The 21,286-nt window shown below is 43.5% G+C and overlaps 1 protein-coding gene across 1 annotated transcript in view; it reads right to left on the bottom strand.

Moving 5' to 3' along the window:
* The window catches only part of LOC135555341 (SH3 and multiple ankyrin repeat domains protein 1-like), a 148,315-nt gene that overhangs the window by 82,703 nt on the left and 44,326 nt on the right, over positions 1-21,286 (bottom strand). The window contains 1 exon segment of the mRNA XM_064987684.1: positions 2,479-2,682. Within this exon segment, the coding sequence (XP_064843756.1) occupies positions 2,479-2,682 (204 nt within the window).

The following is a 21,286-nucleotide window of genomic DNA, read 5'->3' as shown; positions in this document are numbered from 1 at the left end:
ACCCACAGAGTAACCTTACAGAGTAACCCACAGAGTAAGAGTAACCTTACAGAGTAACCCACAGAGTGAGAGTAACCATACAGAGTAACCCACAGAGTGAGAGTAACCATACAGAGTAACCCACAAAGTGAGAGTAACCCACAGAGTAACCTTACAGTGTAACCCACAGAGTGAGAGTAACCGTACAGAGTAACCCATAGAGTGAGAGTAACCTTACAGAGTAACCAACAGATTGAGAGTAACCTTACAGAGTAACCCATAGAGTGAGAGTACCATTACAGAGTAACCCACAGAGTGAGAGTAACCCACAGAGTAACCTTACAGAGTAACCCACAGAATGAGAGTAACCCACAGAGTAACCTTACAGAGTACCCACAGAGTAACCTTACAGAGTAACCCACAGAATGAGAGTAACCCACAGAGTAACCTTACAGAGTAATCCACAGAGGGAAAGTAGCCCACAGAGTAACCTTACAGAGTAACCCACAGAGTAACCTTAGAGAGTAACCCACAGAATGAGAGTAACCAGAGTAACCCACAAAGTAGAGTAACAGATTAACCCACAGAGTGAGAGTAACCCAGAGTAACAGAGTAACCTTACAGAGTAACCCACAGAGTGAGAGTAACAAGAGTAACCTTGACATTAGTAACCCACAGAATGAGAGTAACCCACAGAGTAACCTTACAGAGTACCCACAGAGTAACCTTAGAGTAACCCACAGAATGAGAGTAACCCACAGAGTAACCTTACAGAGTAATTCACAGAGGGAAAGTAGCCCACAGAGTAACCTTACAGAGTAACCCACAGAATAACCTTAGAGAGTAACCCACAGAATGAGAGTAACCTTACAGATTAACCCACAGAGTGAGAGTAACCCACAGAGTAACCTTACAGAGTAACCCACAGAGTGAGAGTAACCCACAGAGTAACCCACCCACAGAGTGAGAGTAACCTTATAGAGTAACCCACAGAGTGAGAGTAACCTTCACAGAGTTAACCCACAGAGTAACCCACAGAGTAACCTTACAGAGTAACCCACAGAGTGAGAGTAACCTTACAGAGTAACCCACAGAGTGAGAGTAACCCACAGAGTAACCTTACAGAGTAACCCACAGAGTAACCCACAGAGTAACCTTACAGAGTAACCCACAGAGTGAAGTAACCCACAGAGTAACCCACAGAGTGAGAGTAACCCCACAGAGTAACCTTACAGAGTAACCCACAGAGTGAGAGTAACCCACAGAGTAACCTTACAGAGTAACCCACACCCCACAGAGTAACCCACAGAGTAACCCACAGAGTAACCTTACAGAGTAACACAGAGTAACCCACAGAGTAACCTTACAGAGTAACCCACAGAGTGAGAGTAACCTTACAGAGTAACCCACAGAATGAGTGTAACCCACAGAGTAACCTTACAGAGTAACCCACAGAGTAACCTTAGAGAGTAACCCACAGAGTGAGAGTAACCTTACAGATTAACCCACAGAGTGAGAGTAACCCACAGAGTAACCTTACAGAGTAACCCACAGAGTGAGAGTAACCTTATAGAGTAACCCACAGAGTGAGAGTAACCTTACAGATTAACCCACAGAGTGAGAGTAACCCACAGAGTAACCTTACAGAGTAACCCACAGAGTAACCTTACAGAGTAACCCACAGAGTGAGAGTAACCCACAGAGTAACCTTACAGATTAACCCACAGAGTGAGAGTAACCCACAGATTAACCTTACAGAGTAACCCCTAGAGTGAGAGTAACCCACAGAGTAACCTTACAGAGTAACCCATAGAGTGAGAGTAACCTTACAGAGTAACCCACAGAGTAACCCACAGAGTGAGAGTAACCCACAGAGTAACCTTACAGAGTAACCCACAGAGTGAGAGTAACCCACAGAGTAACCTTACAGAGTACCCACAGAGTGAGAGTAACCCACAGAGTAACCTTACAGAGTAACCCACAGAATGAGAGTAACCCACAGAGTAACCTTACAGAGTAACCCACAGAGTGAGAGTAACCTTACAGAGCAACCCTGAGTGAGAGTAACCTTACAGAGTAACCCGCAGAGTAACCCACAGAGTAGCCTTACAGAGTAACCCACAGAGTAACCTTACAGAGTAGCCCACAGAGTAACCTTACAGAGTAGCCCACAGAGTAACCTTACCGAGTAGCCCACAGAGTAACCTTACAGAGTAACCTTACAGAGTAGCCCACAGAGTAACCTTACAGAGTAGCCCACAGAGTAACCTTACAGAGTAACCGTATAGAGTAACCTTACAGAGTAGCCCACATAGTAACCTTACAGAGTAACCTTACAGAGTAGCCCACATAGTAACCTTACAGAGAAACCTTATACAGTAGCCCACATCGTAACCTTACAGAGGAACCTTACAGAGTAGCCCACATAGTAACCTTACAGAGTAGCCCACAGAGTGAGAGTAACCTTACAGTGTTACCCTACTTCCAGGCTGTATATACCTCCAGATATGGTACCCCCTTCTCAAAGGATTGTGGGTACTCTCTCAGCATCTTCTCCTCCTCCAGGAACTTGGCGTCATGGCCTTCAGTGGCTGGTTGGAACAAGCCGTAGTTCAACACATCCCGCAACGAATCGGTCAGAGAACATAGCACCTGCTGCTTGGCCTTCCAAACGGTCGCATCCGGGTTGAACCGCAAACACTTCTGCAAAGGAGACGGGGAGAAAAGGGGAGAGAGAGAGGGAGAGAGGGAGAGAAAGAAGGAGAGAGAGGGAGAGAGAGGGTTCAATGGTAGTGCTTATAGAGAAGAGATAGAGGGTGGAGAGAGGAAAGGGTAGTTGGGGTTTAGATGAAAACACTAAAGAAGAAAAGTGAGGAAAAGGAAAGCATTGAACTGTAAAGTAGAAAAGTAACAGCAATTTAACAGTCTAGACTGAGGGAAGGGTCCTGGTGCAGTATTAGTGTGTCTGTCAGAAGTGGAGAACCGCTCCTCGCTGCAGTACTGCTGTTATTACCATTCTGAACCACGAGGGAGAGACATTGTGAGTCCACCACAGGGACCAGTGATGTGTATGGTTTTATACAGTAAGGAGATATGAATGGCTGATTGTACTGTCTCCTCTGACCAGTGAGCTCCTGTATGGTGAGATGAATAGAATGTTTGATTGTGCTGTATCATATAGGCACAGTTAGCATTGGACATAATGTCATTTTATGGACAGATCCACATCTGTTTCTGTAGATCATGAATCAAACAGTCTTCCTCTCTTTCTCTCTCTCTCTCTTGTGTGAGTCTGGGCTGAGGCTGAGGTAGAGCGGGCCATTCCCCTGACCTTGAAGCAGCTGTGTGATTGGTCCTTCTGGAGAGCAGCTGTATCTCTCGCTTGCTGCTTCTGCATGCATGGATGTACGCTCCATGGCTCAATACATCTCACTAACGTGTTTAACTCTCTCTTTCTGTCTTAGTCTCTCCCTCACTGACTGTCTCACACACTCTCTCTGTCTGTCTGGTGTCATGATTTTACATTTGCAAACCCCTTGGTTAACATAGAGATTCTGGGAACATCAGTAGATGGGGGGAAATTAACTATATTCTGGTAATCCGACGAATTGAACATATGCGGTGGTACTTAATGAATGATGTCAGTTCGGTTGTCATCTGAGACATTCTCATCAATGATAAGATGACATAACTTCTACAGTGGAAAGTCTACACATCAGAGTTATCGGATTCACAAAGAATTGTTGTTCAATTTAAATGTTTGAGTATGAAATTATTCGTGATGGGTTGAAATGTGATTTTAGCTTCTAAAATGTGAGAATTGGGTTTTCATAAGGTTAGGGCTCTGCTCAATCAGTGGCCCGCCCCTGTGAAGAGACACGGGTTATAAAACTTTTCAGACACACCCTTCTCCCTCCACTATATAAAACCTTGACGAGAATATAACCTACTGTTCCGAGGATGTGGACGGCGGTCCGATGTCAGAATGGTTCAGATGAAAACTACAGAATGAAGCCAACATCAGCGTGAACTTTGGTTGCGAATGGTATGAACTTTGAACTCTTATTCACTACAGAAGTGATACCTCCTAGCCGTTGAGTTAGCAACAGCAGCTGCAAACGAGGGTTAGGAAGGAACAGACAGAGTGTCCCGGCTATCACACAACAACGTTACTACAGCATATCCAATTGACCACCAGAGACATTCTTCAAAGGACAAAGGACTCGGTTTGGCAACACGGCCTTCCATCTACCAACCTACCGAAGCGTGGCTCAGAGTAAATATTTATTGCATTTTCCTTTTCCAAATGGGTGGTAATTTAGAATGCATAAGATACTGTATTTACAATAGCACAGCTTCTTCCTTTGTTACTCAGTCTTCATGCTCTTTCACTCAAAACCAGCCCCTTTTCTTTTGTGTAACAAGCTGTCATATCTGTTCCGCCCGCCAGGGACGTTTTCCTTCATGACGCAATTTGTAATCAAGTTATGATTAATTATGTGTATGTGTAATTCTGTGTGATTAGCTAGGTATTTAGTAAATAAATAATTAAACCCAATTTTGTATTGCTGATTCAACTTGTTAGCCAGGGTTCGTGAAGATAACGAAGAATTTACAACTTTCAGATGAGACTGAATTAAGGTGACGATTAATATTGACTGCTATTGATGTAAAATATTACTAGGTCTTTAAGAGTTTATTCGGAAGATAACAGCTCCAAAAATATTATGTTGTGGTGCCCCGACTCTCCAGTTAATTACATATACATGATTAGCTCAATCTGGTGATATTAATTACGGATAAATGATTTTATAGAATAGCATGTCATATCACTTAATCCGGCATAGCCAAAGACACGACACTGGCTGTGTGCGTGTATGTGTGTGTGTGTGTGTGTGTGTGTGTGTGTGTGTGTGTGTGTGTGTGTGTGTGTGTGTGTGTGTGTGTGTGTGTGTGTGTGTGTGTGTGTGTGTGTGTGTGTGTAGGTTTGAAGGAGGGAGGGAGAGAGTGAGAATGGAATACTGTGCAGAGGTGTAACTGTCTCTCTCCCTCTCTTTTATTCAGTCTGGGTTTGTGCACAGCCAACCAAATCACTATGGCAACCAGTTCATTAGTGGAGCAAGCTCCTTGTTGCCATAGAGACATTCCTGTGTTCCCTTGGAGATGGGGAACTATGGGATAAAGTGAGAGAGTGCCCGTGCCTGTGTGTATGTGTGTTTTACAGTGAGACGGAGAACGAGAGGTGGAGTCAGGGGGAGGAAAGGGTTTATGTATGAGAGCGGGAAAGAGAGGGAACGAGGGAGGGATATAGAGAGGGAGAGAGGGAGGGAGGGAGTGAGAGAGAAAGAGAGATGGAGAAAGAGAGACATTGAAAGGGAGAGTAAAAGAGAGAGGATGAGTAGGTGTGTCAGCATGCAATAGATCGTTTCTTACACACACGCTGACATACTGCACCAACATGTACATTCAATCACACATTAGAATTAACACTCAGTCCCTTCAAAAAGCACACACGCAAACAGAATGCAAGCCAGGGAAGCTAAATATAATCTGAGATCATTGAGGAGGAGAAAGTTTATCAATACAGCATAATGCATGAAGAATATTCCCATAATCACCATCATTATTGTTTCAATTATTATGACACTCTTTGTATAATTACTGTAAATCTGCTTTTACATTTAAAAAAAATGTTTTATTAACCTATTCACCACCCTCTTCAGAGGACACGTCCTCTTTGTTTTTTACAGCTTTTCTACTTCATATACAGTGGGGCAAAAAATTATTTAGTCAGCCACCAATTGTGCAAGTTCTCCCACTTAAAAAGATGAGAGAGGGCTGTAATTTTCATCATAGGTACACTTCAACTATGACAGACAAAATGAAATCCAGAAAATCACATTGTAGCATTTTTAATCAATTTATTTGCAAATTATGGTGGAAAATAAGTATTTGGTCACCTACAAACAAGCAAGATTTCTGGCTCTCACAGACCTGTAACTTCTTCTTTAAGAGGCTCCTCTGTCCTCCACCCGTTACCTGTATTAATGGCACCTGTTTGAAATTGTTATCAGTATAAAAGACACCTGTCCACAACCTCAAACAGTCACACTCCAAACTCCACTATGGCCAAGAGCTGTCAAAGGACACCAGAAACAAAATTGTAGACCTGCACCAGGCTGGGAAGACTGAATCTGCAATAGGTAAGCAGCTTGATTTGAAGAAATCAACTGTGGGAGCAATTATTAGGAAATGGAAGACATACAAGACCACTGATAATCTCCCTCGATCTGGGGCTCCACGCAAGATCTCACCCCATGGGGTCAAAATGATCACAAGAACGGTGAGCAAAAATCCCAGAACCACACGGGGGGACCTAGTGAATGACCTGCAGAGAGCTGGGACCAAAGTAACAAAGCCCACCATCAGTAACACACTAGGCCGCCAGGGACTCAAATCATGCAGTGCCAGACGTGTCCCCCTGCTTAAGTCAGTACATGTCCAGGCCCGTCTGAAGTATGCTAGAGAGCATTTGGATGATCCAGAAGAAGATTGAGAGAATGTCATATGGTCAGATGAAACCAAAATATAAAAACTCAACTCGTCGTGTTTGGAGGACAAAGAATGCTGAGTTGCATCCAAAGAACACCATACCTACTGTGAAGCATGGGGGTGGAAACATCATGCTTTGGGGCTGTTTTTCTGCAAAGGGACCAGGACGACTGATCCCCAGCAACAGCCCCAAAACATCACTGCTCTAGAGGAGATCTGCATGGAGGAATGGGCCAAAATACCAGCAACAGTGTGTGAAAACCTTGTGAAGACTTACAGAAAACATTTGACCTCTGTCATTGCCAACAAAGGGTATATAACAAAGTATTGAGATAAACTTTTGTTATTGACCAAATACTTATTTTCCACCATAATTTGCAAATAAATTCATTAAATATCCTACAATGTGATTTTCTGGATTTTTTTCCCTCATTTTGTCTGTCAAAATTACAGGCCTCTCTCATCTTTTTAAGTGGGAGAACTTGCACAATTGGTGGCTGACTAAATATTTTTTTGCCCCACTGTACATAGATTTTACATAAAGATTTTACATATACATTTTAATTCTGCAGTTAATCTTAGGGGAATTAGCACATTTGTTGAAGACAGGAGAGTTTCTGTTCAACACCAAAGCGGGTGGGAGAAGAGGAACATGTGGACCACTGAACAAGCAACCTGATTGGTCCATATACCTACGGATTGGTTGAAATGACTCCTTGAACTCTCTCATGAGCCCTCCACTCCAGACTAACTCTTTACAGACTTCTAACAGAGAGGAAGACCATCTCTGCTTCTGAGTCTGACTGGTTCTGACATACTGTTATTGATTCAGTATTATAGACTAACAACTAGCTGTAGGTTGAGGCAGTTTATAGGCCAATAAGTGACAACAGTCCATATTGACTGTCACTTCTCTCTTTAACACTCATATTGCAGTCAGGACCGTAGCTACATATGAAGACACCGAATTAGAAAAGTAGAATACACAAGGTGACATTTCAAAACGTGGTTGTTCATCAGCAGTTTTCCTACCTATATGTCCCACACTCACAGTCACTCAATTAGTCCATATCTGTTAATTAACATTTTGTAGATAGGTAAATTAATCTACTTAGTCTAGCCAGCCATCTAAAGTAATCATGGTTGATTACTGTCACTCAGATATCATATTAACATGGTATAAGTCATGGCAAATGTGTAGAATTGCAGGAAATTACTACAACAAAAAATCTGTAAATCTGTTCACCTTTTGCTAATAAAGTACTTTTTCTGCTAACAGATCCCTCTGTATGTTTTTAATCCCGGTGCTGAATTAATGTGAGTTAATGCGGCTAACCGTATTGCTAATAGGTTACATGTTTGTAGATGAGTTAATGAGGCTAACTGTATTGCTAATAGGCTATATGTTTGTAGATGAGTTAATGCGGCTAACTGTATTGCTAAAAGGCTATATGTTTGTAGATGAGTTAATACAGCTAACTGTATTGCTAATAGGCTATATGTTTGTATATGAGTTAATGAGGCTAACTGTATTGCTAATAGGTTACATGTTTGTAGATGAGTTAATGTGGCTAACTGTATTGCTAATAGGCTATATGTTTGTAGATGAGTTAATGCGGCTAACTGTATTGCTAAAAGGCTATATGTTTGTAGATGAGTTAATACAGCTAACTGTATTGCTAATAGGCTATATGTTTGTATATGAGTTAATGAGGCTAACTGTATTGCTAATAGGTTACATGTTTGTAGATGAGTTAATGTGGCTAACTGTATTGCTATCAGGCTATATGTTTGTAGATGAGTTAATGAGGCTAACTGTATTGCTAATAGGCTATATGTTTGTAGATGAGTTAATGCAGCTAACTGTATTGCTAATAGGCTATATGTTTGTAGATGAGTTAATGCAGCTAACCGTATTGCTAATAGGCTATATGTTTGTAGATGAGTTAATGAGGCTAACTGTATTGCTAATAGGTTACATGTTTGCAGATGAGTTAATGAGGCTAACTGTATTGCTAATAGGCTATATGTTTGTAGATGAGTTAATGAGGCTAACTGTATTGCTAATAGGTTACATGTTTGTAGATGAGTTAATGAGGCTAACTGTATTGCTAATAGGTGACATATTTGTAGATGAGTTAATGAGGCTAACTGTATTGCTAATAGGCTATATGTTTGTAGATGAGTTAATGAGGCAAACTGTATTGCTAATAGGCTATATGTTTGTAGATGAGTTAATGAGGCTAACTGTATTGCTAATAGGCTATATGTTTGTAGATGAGTTAATGAGGCAAACTGTATTAATAGGCTAATGAGTTAATGAGGCAAACTGTATTGCTAATAGGCTATATGTTTGTAGATGAGTTAATGAGGCTAACTGTATTGCTAATAGGTTACATGTTTGTAGATGAGTTAATGAGGCTAACTGTATTGCTAATAGGTTACATGTTTGTAGATGAGTTAATGAGGCTAACTGTATTGCTAATAGGCTATATGTTTGTAAATGGACTCAAGTGAATGAAGCTAGATAATGATAGAAAATGGCGGGTTCCTTTTTGCTTGTTTTTGCTGTTCTCCAAATTGCAATTTAGAGTTTTTAAATCATACAGAAATGCAATAAATGAGCTTTAACTTTCTTAAAATATTTTGTAAGGTGTGGGATTTCACCCCAACTCACTCACTCACTCACTCACTCACTCACTCACTCACTCACTCACTCACTCACTCACTCACTCACTCATTCCTACCCTCAAGTGCAGGGGGATTAGCAGCCTTTAATGAGAACTATGGGGAAATAACCACCCCCTCTCTCCCACTCTGTTTAAGTCAATTTCTCTCTCCCTTTCACCTTTGGCCTCTATCTCTCTCACTACCTCTTTCCCATCTATTTGCTATGTTCCCCCTCTCTAGTTACCTCACAGTCACACAGTCCTCCTTTCCACATTCCTTTCAGCCCCCTGTTTCCCTCCCTCCTTCCATCCCCTGTCCTCTCCTCTCCTCTCTTTCAGCCCCCTGTTTCCCTCCCTCCTTCCATCCCCTGTCCTCTCCTCTCCTCTCTTTTCAGCCCCCTGTTTCCCTCCCTCCTTCCATCCCCTGTCCTCTCCTCTCCTCTCTTTCAGCCCCCTGTTTCCCTCCCTCCTTCCACCCCTGTCCTCTCCTCTCCTCTCTTTCAGCCCCCTGTTTCCCTCCCTCCTTCCATCCCCTGTCCTCTCCTCTCCTCTCTTTCAGCCCCCTGTTCCCCTCCCTCCTTCCACCCCCTGTCCTCTCCTCTCCTCTCTTCCCCTCTTATCTGGCTCTGCCTCTCTTATCTGGGCCCCTCTTCACCTCTGGCTGAGCACTGAGGAGGCCCTTACAAGGCTTACAGTTGTTGGTCTACCCTCATGTCAATGGGATGATACTATGTTTATACAGCAGGTAATATGACTGTGTATAGATGTACTATATACTGTATGTGTAGGTAAATATATATCATGGGGTATGTGGGCACTTCTTAGCCAGTTGTGAAAATCCTCAATTCATAACATTTGTGTTTATGAGCTGCATGATCTCATTACAATACAATTAACCAGCAATTAGAGTTTATTGAGGGCGAATTAGCTGACATGTAGACATGTAGATCAGGCCTAATACACTGGGATTATAGAATCATATTACCCTGCTGCACAGGAGAGATGGAGATAGGAGGGAGGACAAGAGAGAGAGAGAGAGAAGAGAGAAGAGAGAGAGAGAGAGAGAGAGAGAGAGAGAGAGAGAGAGAGAGAGGAGAGAGAGAGAGAGAGAGAAGAGAGAGAGAAGAGAGATGGGAAGAAGTGAGGTAGGGAGGGTGAAGGGACGGTGTGAAAGACAAAAGGAGAGAAGGACGATATGAGATGGAGGGAGGTCAGGAGAGAGGAGAAGTAGAGGACAGGATATTGCCCTACTCCTCAGAAACATCTGGAAGTCATGTGGTGTCACTGACCATAACGTGGCAGCACAAACTGTAGTATTGGTTATCTTAGATCATGTCAAAATACATGTTCCTTCCATAAGACACAGAGAAAGGATCTTGGATAACCAATTCCCCAGCATGCTTCTCACTGTTCGCACACACAGCGGAGCGAGGAAACAAGTAACAGCAGGAGATCCACAGAATAAAGTAATACACAGTACTGCACAGTAATACACAGTACTACACAGTACTACACACTCGTATAGTCATCATAACACGTTCAAATCAGCACGCAGACACATACAGTGCATTCAGAAAGTATTCAGACCCCTTCCCTTTTTCCACATTTTGTTACGTTACAGCCTTATTCTAAAATGGATTAAATAAAACAAAACAGAAATACCTTATTTATATAAGTATTCAGACCCTTTGCTATGAGACTCAACATTTTCCCATTTATCATCCTTGAGATGTTTCTACAACTTAATTGGAGTCCACCTGTGGTAAATTCAATTGATTGGACATGATTTGGAAAGGCACACACCTGTCTATATAAGGTCCCACAGTTGACAGTGCATGTCAGAGCAAAAACCAAGCCATGAGGTCAAAGGAATTGTCCGTAGAGCTCCGAGACAGGATTGTGCCGGCCCACAGATCTGGGTAAGGGTACCAAAAAATGTGTGCAGCATTGAAGGTCTTCAAGAACACAGTGGCCTCCATCATTCTTAAATGGAAGAAGTTTGGAACCACCAAGACTCTTCCAAGAGCTGGCCGCCAGGGCAAACTGTGCAATTGGGGGAGAAGGGTCTTGGTCAGGGAGGTGACCAAGAACCCGATGGTCACTCTGACAGAGCTACAGAGTGCCTCTGTGAAGATGGGAGAACCTTCCAGAAGGACAACCATCTCTGCAGCACTCTACCCTTCAGGCCTTTATGGTAGAGTGGCCAGACGGAAGCCACTCCTCAGTAAAAGGCACATGACAGCCTGCTTGGAGTTTGCCAAAAGGCACCCAAAGAGTCTAAGACCATGAGAAACAAGATTCTCTGATCTGATGAAACCAAGATGAAACTCTTTGGCCTGAATGCCAAGCGTCACGTCTGGAAGAAACCTGGTAACATCCCTACGGTGAAGCACGGTGGTGGCAGCATCATGCTGTAGGGATTTTTTCAGCATCAGGGACTGGGAGACTAGTCAGGATCGAGGGAAAGATGAACGGAGCAAAGTACAGAGAGATCCTTGATGAAAACCTGCTCCAGAGTGCTCAGGACCTCTGGCCGGGGCAAAGATTCACTTTCCAACAGGACAACAACTCACAGCCAAGACAACACAGGAGTGGCTTCGGGACAAGTCTCTGAACGTCCTTGAGTGGCCCAGCCAGAGCCCGGACTTGAACCAGATCTAACATCTCTGGAGAGACCTGAAAATAGCTGTGCAGTAAAGCTCCCCATCCAACCTGACAGAACTTCAGAGGATCTGCAGAGACGAATGGGAGAAACTCCCCAAATACAGGTGTGCCAAGCTTGTAGTGTCATACCCAAGAAGACAAGAGGATGTAATCGCTGCCAAAGGTGCTTCAACAAAGTACTGAGTAAAGAGTCTGAATACTTGTGTAAATGTGGGATTTCCGCTTTATTTTTTATAAATTTGCAAAAATGTCATTATGGGGTATTATGTGTAGATTGATGACTATTTAACAATAATTTAAAAAATGCAAATACATGGTGGTGTGTGGTTGAGTAAAAGAGCATCCACTTTCATGTAGCATGTATCTCACCACACTCTACACTTCTCTCTCTTTCTCTCTCTCTCACACACACACACACACCACAGTCCCCAATCTCTCTGCTCTTAGTAATTCAATTTACGGCACAATCAAATTATTCATGATCCATTAGGTCCTCATTCTCATCTGGAAGAGAGACAGAGACAGAGAGAGAGAGAGAGAGAGAGAGAGAGAGAGAGAGAGAGACAGACAGACAGACAGACAGACAGACAGAGCGACAGACAGAGAGAGAGAGAGAGAGAGAGAGAGAGAGAGAGAGAGAGAGAGAGAGAGAGAGAGAGAGAGTTTGTCTCAATTCAATTCAATTCAAGGGCTTTATTGGCATGGGAAACGTGTTAACATTGCCAAAGCAAGTAAGGTAGATAATATATAAAGTGAAATAAACAATAAAAATTAACAGTAGACATCACACATACAGAAGTTTCAAAACAATAAGGACATTACAAATGTCATATTATATATATATACAGTGTTTTTACAATGTACAAATGGTAAAGGACACAAGATAAAATAAATAAGCATAGATATGGGTTGTATTTACAATGGTGCGTGTTCTTCACTGGTTGCCCTTTTCTCGTGGCAACAGGTCACAAATCTTGCTGCTCTGATGGCACACTGTGGAATTTCACCCAGTAGATATGGGAGTTTTTCAAAATTGGATTTGTTTTCGAATTCTTTGTGGATCTGTGTAATCTGAGGGAAATATGTCTCTCTAATATGGTCATACATTGGGCAGGAGGTTAGGAAGTGCAGCTCAGTTTCCACCTCATTTTGTGGGCAGTGAGCACATAGCCTGTCTTCTCTTGAGAGCCATGTCTGCCTACGGCGGCCTTTCTCAATAGCAAGGCTATGCTCGCTGAGTCTACATAGTCAAAGCTTTCCTTAATTTTGGGTCAGTCACAGTGGTCAGGTATTCTGCCGCTGTGTACTCTCTGTGTAGGGCCAAATAGCATTCTAGTTTGCTCTGTTTTTTTGTTCATTCTTTCCAATGTGTCAAGTAATTATCTTTATGTTTTCTCATGATTTGGTTGGGTCTAATTGTGCTGCTGTCCTGGGGCTCTGTAGGGTGTGTTTGTGAACAGAGCCCCAGGACCAGCTTGCTTAGGGGACTCTTCTCCAGGTTCATCTCTCTGTAGGTGATGGTTTTGTTGTGGAAGGTTTGGGAATCGCTTCCTTTTAGGTGGTTATAGAATTTAACAGCTCTTCTCTGGATTTTGATAATTAGTGGGTATCGGCCTAATTCTGCTCTGCATGCATTATTTGGTGTCCTACGTAGTACACGGAGGATATTTTTGCAGAATTCCGTGTGCAGAGTCTCAATTTGGTGTTTGTCCCATTTTGTGAAGTCTTGGTTGGTGAGCGGACCCCAGACCTCACAACCATAAAGGGCAATGGGCTCTATGACTGATTCAAGTATTTTTAGCCAAATCCTAATTGGTATGTTGAAATTTATGTTCCTTTTGATGGCATAGAATGCCCTTCTTGCCTTGTCTCTCAGATCGTTCACAGCTTTGTGGAAGTTACCTGTGGCGCTGATGTTTAGGCCAAGGTATGTATAGTTTTTTGTGTGCTCTAGGGCAACAGTGTCTAGATGGAATTTGTATTTGTGGTCCTGGTGACTGGAAATTAGTTTTGGACTGGAAAAGCTGACCACGACTCCATTTTGCTGATCCCTGCCTACAGACAAAAACTAAAACAAGAAGCTCCCACGCTGAGGTCTGTCCAATGCTGGTCCGACCAAGCTGATTCCACACTCCAAGACTGCTTCCATCACGTGGACTGGGACATGTTTCGTATTGCGTCAGGCAACAACATTGACGAATACGCTGATTCGGTGTGCGAGTTCATTAGAACGTGCGTTGAAGATGTTGTTCCCATAGCAACGATTAAAACATTCCCTAACCAGAAACCGTGGATTGATGGCAGCATTCGCGTGAAACTGAAAGCGCAAACCACTGCTTTTAATCAGAGCAAGGTGACTGGTAACATGACCGAATATAAACAGTGCAGCTATTCCCTCCGTAAGGCTATCAAACAAGCTAAGCGTCAGTATAGAGACAAAGTAGAATCTCAATTCAACGGCTCAGACACAAGAGGTATATTGCAGGGTCTACAGTCAATCACGGACTACAAGAAGAAATCCAGCCCAGTCATGGATCAGGATATCTTGCTCCCAGGCAGAACTAAATAACTTTTTTGCCCGCTTTGAGGACAATACAGTGCCACTGACACGGCCTGCAACGGAAACATGTGGTCTCTCCTTCACTGCACCCGAGGTGAGTAAAACATTTAAACGTGTTAACCCTCGCAAGGCTGCAGGCCCAGACGGCATCCCCAGCCGCGCCCTCAGAGCATGCGTAGACCAGCTGGCTGGTGTGTTTACGGACATATTCAATCAATCCCTATACCAGTCTGCTGTTCCCACATACTTCAAGAGGGCCACCATTGTTCCTGTTCCCAAGAAAGCTAAGGTAACTGAGCTAAACGACTACCGCCCCGTAGCACTCACTTCCGTCATCATGAAGTGCTTTGAGAGACTAGTCAAGGACCATATCACCTCCACCCTACCTGACACCCTAGACCCACTCCAATTTGCTTACCGCCCAAATAGGTCCACAGACGATGCAATCTCAACCACACTGCACACTGCCCTAACCCATCTGGACAAGAGGAATACCTATGTGAGAATGCTGTTCATCGACTACAGCTCGGCATTTAACACCATAGTACCCTCCAAGCTCCTCATTAAGCTCGAGACCCTGGGTCTCGACCCCGCCCTGTGCAACTGGGTACTGGACTTCCTGACGGGCCGCCCACAGGTGGTGAGGGTAGGCAACAACATCTCCACCCCGCTGATCCTCAACACTGGGGCCCCACAAGGGTGCGTTCTGAGCCCTCTCCTGTACTCCCTGTTCACCCACGACTGCGCGGCAACGCACGCCTCCAACTCAATCATCAAGTTTGCGGACGACACAACAGTGGTAGGCTTGATTACCAACAACGACGAGACGGCCTACAGGGAGGAGGTGAGGGCCCTCGGAGTGTGGTGTCAGGACAATAACCTCACACTCAACGTCAACAAAACTAAGGAGATGATTGTGGACTTCAGGACACAGCAGAGGGAGCACCCCCCTATCCACATCAATGGAACAGTAGTGGAGAGGGTAGTAAGTTTTAAGTTCCTCGGCATACACATCACAGACAAACTAAATTGGTCCACGCACACAGACAGCATCGTGAAGAAGGCGCAGCAGCGCCTCTTCAACCTCAGGAGGCTGAAGAAATTCTGCTTGTCACCAAAAACACTCACAAACTTCTACAGATGCACAATCGAGAGCACCCTGGCGGGCTGTATCACCGCCTGGTACGGCAACTGCTCCGCCCACAACCGTAAGGCTCTCCAGAGGGTAGTGAGGTCTGCACAACGTATCACCGGGGGCAAACTACCTGCCCTCCAGGACACCTACACCACCCGATGTTACAGGAAGGCCATAAAGATCATTAAGGACAACACCCACCCGAGCCACTGCCTGTTCACCCCGCTATCATCCAGAAGGTGAGGTCAGTACAGGTGCATCAAAGCTGGGACCGAGAGACTGAAAAACAGCTTCTATCTCAAGGCCATCAGACTGTTAAACAGCAACCACTAACATTGAGTGGCTGCTGCCAACACACTGACTCAACTCCAGCCACTTCAATAATGGGAATTGATAGGAAAGGATGTAAAATATATCACTAGCCACTTTAAACAATGCTACCTAATATAATGTTTACATACCCTACATTATTCATCTCATATGTATACGTATATACTGTACTCTATCATCTGCTGCATCCTTATGTAATACATGTATCACTAGCCACTTTAACTATGCCACTTTGTTTATATACTCATCTCATATGTATATACTGTACTCGATATCATCTACTGTATCTTGCCTATGCTGCTCTGCACCATCACTCATTCATATCTTTATGTACATATTCTTTATCCCCTTACACTGTGTATAAGATATTAGTTTTGGAATTGTTAGTTAGATTACTTGTTGGTTATTACTGCATTGTCGGAACTGGAAGCACAAGCATTTCGCTACACTCGCATTAACATCTGCTAACCATGTGTATGTGACAAATAAAATTTGATTTGATTTGGACCTTTTTTGGAACACCATTATTTTGGTCTTACTGAGATTTACTGTCAGGGCCCAGGTCTGACAGAATCTGTGCATAAGATCTTGGTGCTGCTGTAGGCCCTCCTTGGTTGGTGACAGAAGTACCAGATCATCAGCAAACAGCAGACATTTGACTTCGGATTCTAGTAGGGTGAGGCCGGGTGCTGCAGACTTTTCTAGTGCCCGCGCCAGTTCGTTGATATATATGTTGAAGAGAGTGGGGCTTAAGCTGCATCCCTGTCTAACCCCACGACCCTGTGTGAAGAAATTTGTGTGTTTTTTGCCAATTTTAACCGCACACTTGTTTGTGTACATGGATTTTATGATGTTGTATGTTTTACCCCCAACACCACTTTCCATCAGTTTGTATAGCAGACCCTCATGCCAAATTGAGTCGAAGGCTTTTTTGAAATCAACAAAGCATGAGAAGACTTTGCCTTTGTTTTGGTTTGTTTGGTTGTCAATTAGGGTGTGCAGGGTGAATACATGGTCTGTTGTACGGTAATTTGGTAAAAAGCCAATTTGACATTTGCTCAGTACATTGTTTTCATTGAGGAAGTGTACGAGTCTGCTGTTAATGATAATGCAGAGGATTTTCCCAAGGTTACTGTTGACGCATATTCCACGGTAGTTATTGGGGTCAAATTTTCTCAATTTTTGTGGATTGGGGTGATCAGTCCTTGGTTCCAAACATTGGGGAAGATGCCAGAGCTAAGGATGATGTTAAAGAGTGTTAGTATAGCCAATTGGAATTTGTTGTCTGTATATTTGATCATTTCATTGAGGATACCATCAACACCACAGGCCTTTTTGGGTTGGAGGGTTTTTATTTTGTCCTGTAACTCATTCAATGTAATTGGAGAATCCAGTGGGTTCTGGTAGTCTTTAATAGTTGATTCTAAGATCTGTATTTGATCATGTATATGTTTTTGCTCTTTATTCTTTGTTATAGAGCCAAAAAGATTGGAGAAGTGGTTTACCCATACATCTCCATTTTGGATAGATCATTCTTCGTGTTGTTGTTTGTTTAGTGTTTTCCAATTTTCCCAGAAGTGGTTAGAGTCTATGGATTCTTCAATTACATTGAGCTGATTTCTGACATGCTGTTCCTTCTTTTTCCGTAGTGTATTTCTGTATTGTTTTAGTGATTCACCATAGTGAAGGCGTAGACTCAAGTTTTCCGGGTCTCTATGTTTTTGGTTGGACATGTTTCTCAATTTCTTTCTTAGAATTTTGCATTCTTCATCAAACCATTTGTCATTGTTGTTAATTTTCTTTGGTTTTCTATTTGAGATTTTTAGATTTGATAGGGAAGCTGAGAGGTCGAATATATGGTTAAGATTTTCTACTGCCAAGGGTTGCATAATGAAGAGGTCTGGTCTGACCTGCTCGGTGTGGGGGTATCTTTATCAAGGGAGAGCTTTTCCTGCTGGGCTAATTCTTTGATTAGGTGAAAGTCCAGCTGAAACTGTTTGGGGTTACTCTGTACCATTACTGTTCCGGACTTATAGATATTTATATTACTTGACTCAGAGTCCTCGTTATCAAGTTTTTTATTTTTTTATTTCACCTTTATTTAACCAGGTAGGCTAGTTAAGAACAAGTTCTCATTTGCAACTGCGACCTGGCCAAGATAAAGCTTAGCAGTGTGAGCAGACAACACAGAGTTACACATGGAATAAACAATTAACAAGTCAATAACACAGTACAAAAAAAGGCGAGTCTATATACATTGTGTGAAAAGGGCATGAGGAGGTAGGCGAATAATTACAATTTTGCAGATTAGCACTGGAGTGATAAATGATCAGATGGTCATGTACAGGTAGAGATACTGGTGTGCAAAAGAGCAGAAAAGTAAACAAATAAAAACAGTGTGGGGATGAGGTAGGTGAAAATGGGTGGGCTATTTACCAATAGACTATGTACAGCTGCAGCAATCGGTTAGCTGCTCAGATAGCACATGTTTGAAGTTGGTAAGGGAGATAAAAGTCTCCAACTTCAGGGATTTTTGCAATTCGTTCCAGTCACAGGCAGCAGAGTACTGGAATGAAAGGCGGCCAAATGAGGTGTTGGCTTTAGGGATGATCAGTGAGATACACCTGCTGGAGCGCGTGCTACGGATGGGTGTTGCCATCGTGACCAGTGAACTGAGATAAGGCGGAGCTTTACCTAGCATGGACTTGTAGATGACCTGGAGCCAGTGGGTCTGGCGACGAATATGTAGCGAGGGCCAGCCGACTAGAGCATACAAGTCGCAGTGGTGGGTGGTATAAGGTGCTTTAGTGACAAAACGGATGGCACTGTGATAAACTGCATCCAGTTTGCTGAGTAGAGTGTTGGAAGCACTTTTGTAGATGACATCGCCGAAGTCGAGGATCGGTAGGATAGTCAGTTTTACTAGGGTAAGTTTGGCGGCGTGAGTGAAGGAGGCTTTGTTGCGGAATAGAAAGCCGACTCTTGATTTGATTTTCGATTGGAGATGTTTGATATGAGTCTGGAAGGAGAGTTTACAGTCTAGCCAGACACCTAGGTACTTATAGGTGTCTATATATTCAAGGTCAAAACCATCCAGGGTGGTGATGCTCGTCGGGCATGCGGGTGCAGGCAGCGATTGGTTGAAAAGCATGCATTTGGTTTTACTAGCGTTTAAGAGCAGTTGGAGGCCACGGAAGGAGTGTTGTATGGCATTGAAGCTCGTTTGAAGGTTAGATAGCAGTGTCCAAGGACGGGCCGGAAGTATATAGAATGGTGTCGTCTGCGTAGAGGTGGATCAGGGAATCGCCCGCAGCAAGAGCAACATCATTGATATATACAGAGAAAAGAGTCGGCCCGAGAACCCTGTGGCACCCCCATAGAGACTGCCAGAGGACCGGACAGCATGCCCTCCGATTTGACACACTGAACTCTGTCTGCAAAGTAATTGGTGAACCAGGCAAGGCAGTCATCCGAAAAATCGAGGCTACTGAGTCTGCCGATAAGAATATGGTGATTGACAGAGTCGAAAGCCTTGGCAAGGTCGATGAAGACGGCTGCACAGTACTGTCTTTTATCGATGGCGGTTATGATATCGTTTAGTACCTTGAGTGTGGCTGAGGTGCACCCGTGACCGGCTCGGAAACCAGATTGCACAGCGGAGAAGGTACGGTGGGATTCGAGATGGTCAGTGACCTGTTTGTTGACTTGGCTTTCGAAGACCTTAGATAGACAGTGCAGGATGGATATAGGTCTGTAACAGTTTGGGTCCAGGGTGTCTCCCCCTTTGAAGAGGGGGATGACTGCAGCAGCTTTCCAATCCTTGGGGATCTCAGACGATATGAAAGAGAGGTTGAACAGGCTGGTAATAGGGGTTGCGACAATGGCGGCGGATAGTTTCAGAAATAGAGGGTCCAGATTGTCAAGCCAGCTGATTTGTACGGGTCCAGGTTTTGCAGCTCTTTCAGAACATCTGCTATCTGGATTTGGGTAAAGGAGAACCTGGAAGGGCTTGGGCGAGAAGCTGCGGTGGGGGCGGAGCTGTTGGCCGAGGTTGGAGTAGCCAGGCGGAAGGCATGGCCAGCCGCTGAGAAAAGTATTCTGAGTTTCCACCCCTCGTTAACCCCTCCTCTCTTAACAAAGGGGTAGTATGCTAATATAGCACTGTGCCATGCCAGGGGATGGTTTGTGTGGAAGATAAGGTTGCTGATGTTCCCATTTTTGTAATAGCAAAAAGTGTCTCTTGATTTTCCATAAGGAGCTTCATTTTGTAATCTTTTCTTGCCTTATCATTCTTTACATGCAAAGGGTACTGAATTTTAATTACCTCTGAACAGCGGGAGGGAGCTTCTAAGGCCTCTCCATTTGGTTGGGGTAGACTGTGTGACTCTCATGCCATTGTTGGGCTAATGGGCTTTGACACCTCTCACTTGACACGTCAGTGCTAGTTGAAGCTGTATCAAGCTTGGCAGAATTATGTTAGAATTCAGTCCTTATGAAGTAATGTCTATTTTCCTTCATGGCTTTTGGAGATAAAATATAGTTTCAGACTAAGCATTACTCACTCAGTTCCAGGTTGGATGGTGTTTTCAGGTTTCTGTTGTTTTCCAGAGAATTTGCTGTATAGAGAAATAAATCTTGGTAGTTGTGAACCTTCCAGGTGATTCCGTAATTCCGTCCAAAATCAGGTTGTAGGTTTTAAGTTTTGATTTGAAGTGGGGGGTTATGTTGTAGAGGTTAGAATCCAGTATGTGTTCCTGACAAAAAAATCCAAGTTTATCTAACTCCTAATCTATCTTTTTTAAAGAAAATACTGAAAAATGCAGGAGCTCATCTGATCGTGACCTCTGCCTCTCTCTCTCTCTGTCTCTCTCCACTGCTGTGTCTCTCTGTCTGTCTCTCTGTCTGTATCTCTGTCTCTCTGTCTGTCTCTATCTATTTGTCTCTGTCTGTCTCTCTGTCTGTATCTCTGTCTCTCTGTCTGTCTCTCTCTATCTATTTGTCTCTGTCTGTCTCTATGTCTGTATCTCTGTCTCTCTGTCTATCTATTTGTCTCTGTCTCTCTGTCTGTCTCTCTGTCTGTATCTCTGTCTCTCTGTCTGTATCTCTGTCTCTCTGTCTCTATCTATTTGTCTCTGTCTGTCTCTCTGTCTGTATCTCTGTCTCTCTGTCTGTCTCTCTGTCTCTATCTATTTGTCTCTGTCTCTCTGTCTGTCTCTCTGTCTGTATCTCTGTCTCTCTGTCTGTATCTCTGTCTCTCTGTCTGTCTCTCTCTATCTATTTGTCTCTGTCTGTCTCTCTGTCTGTCTCTCTCTATCTATTTGTCTCTGTCTCTCTGTCTGTCTCTCTGTCTGTCTCTCTGTCTGTATCTCTGTCTCTCTGTCTGTCTCTCTCTATCTA

Source organism: Oncorhynchus masou, chromosome 15, assembly GCF_036934945.1.
Source record: "Oncorhynchus masou masou isolate Uvic2021 chromosome 15, UVic_Omas_1.1, whole genome shotgun sequence".
Classification (NCBI taxonomy): Eukaryota; Metazoa; Chordata; class Actinopteri; order Salmoniformes; family Salmonidae; genus Oncorhynchus; species Oncorhynchus masou.
The sequence above is the reverse complement of the archived record's forward strand: the minus strand, read 5'-3'. Positions and strand labels throughout refer to the sequence as shown.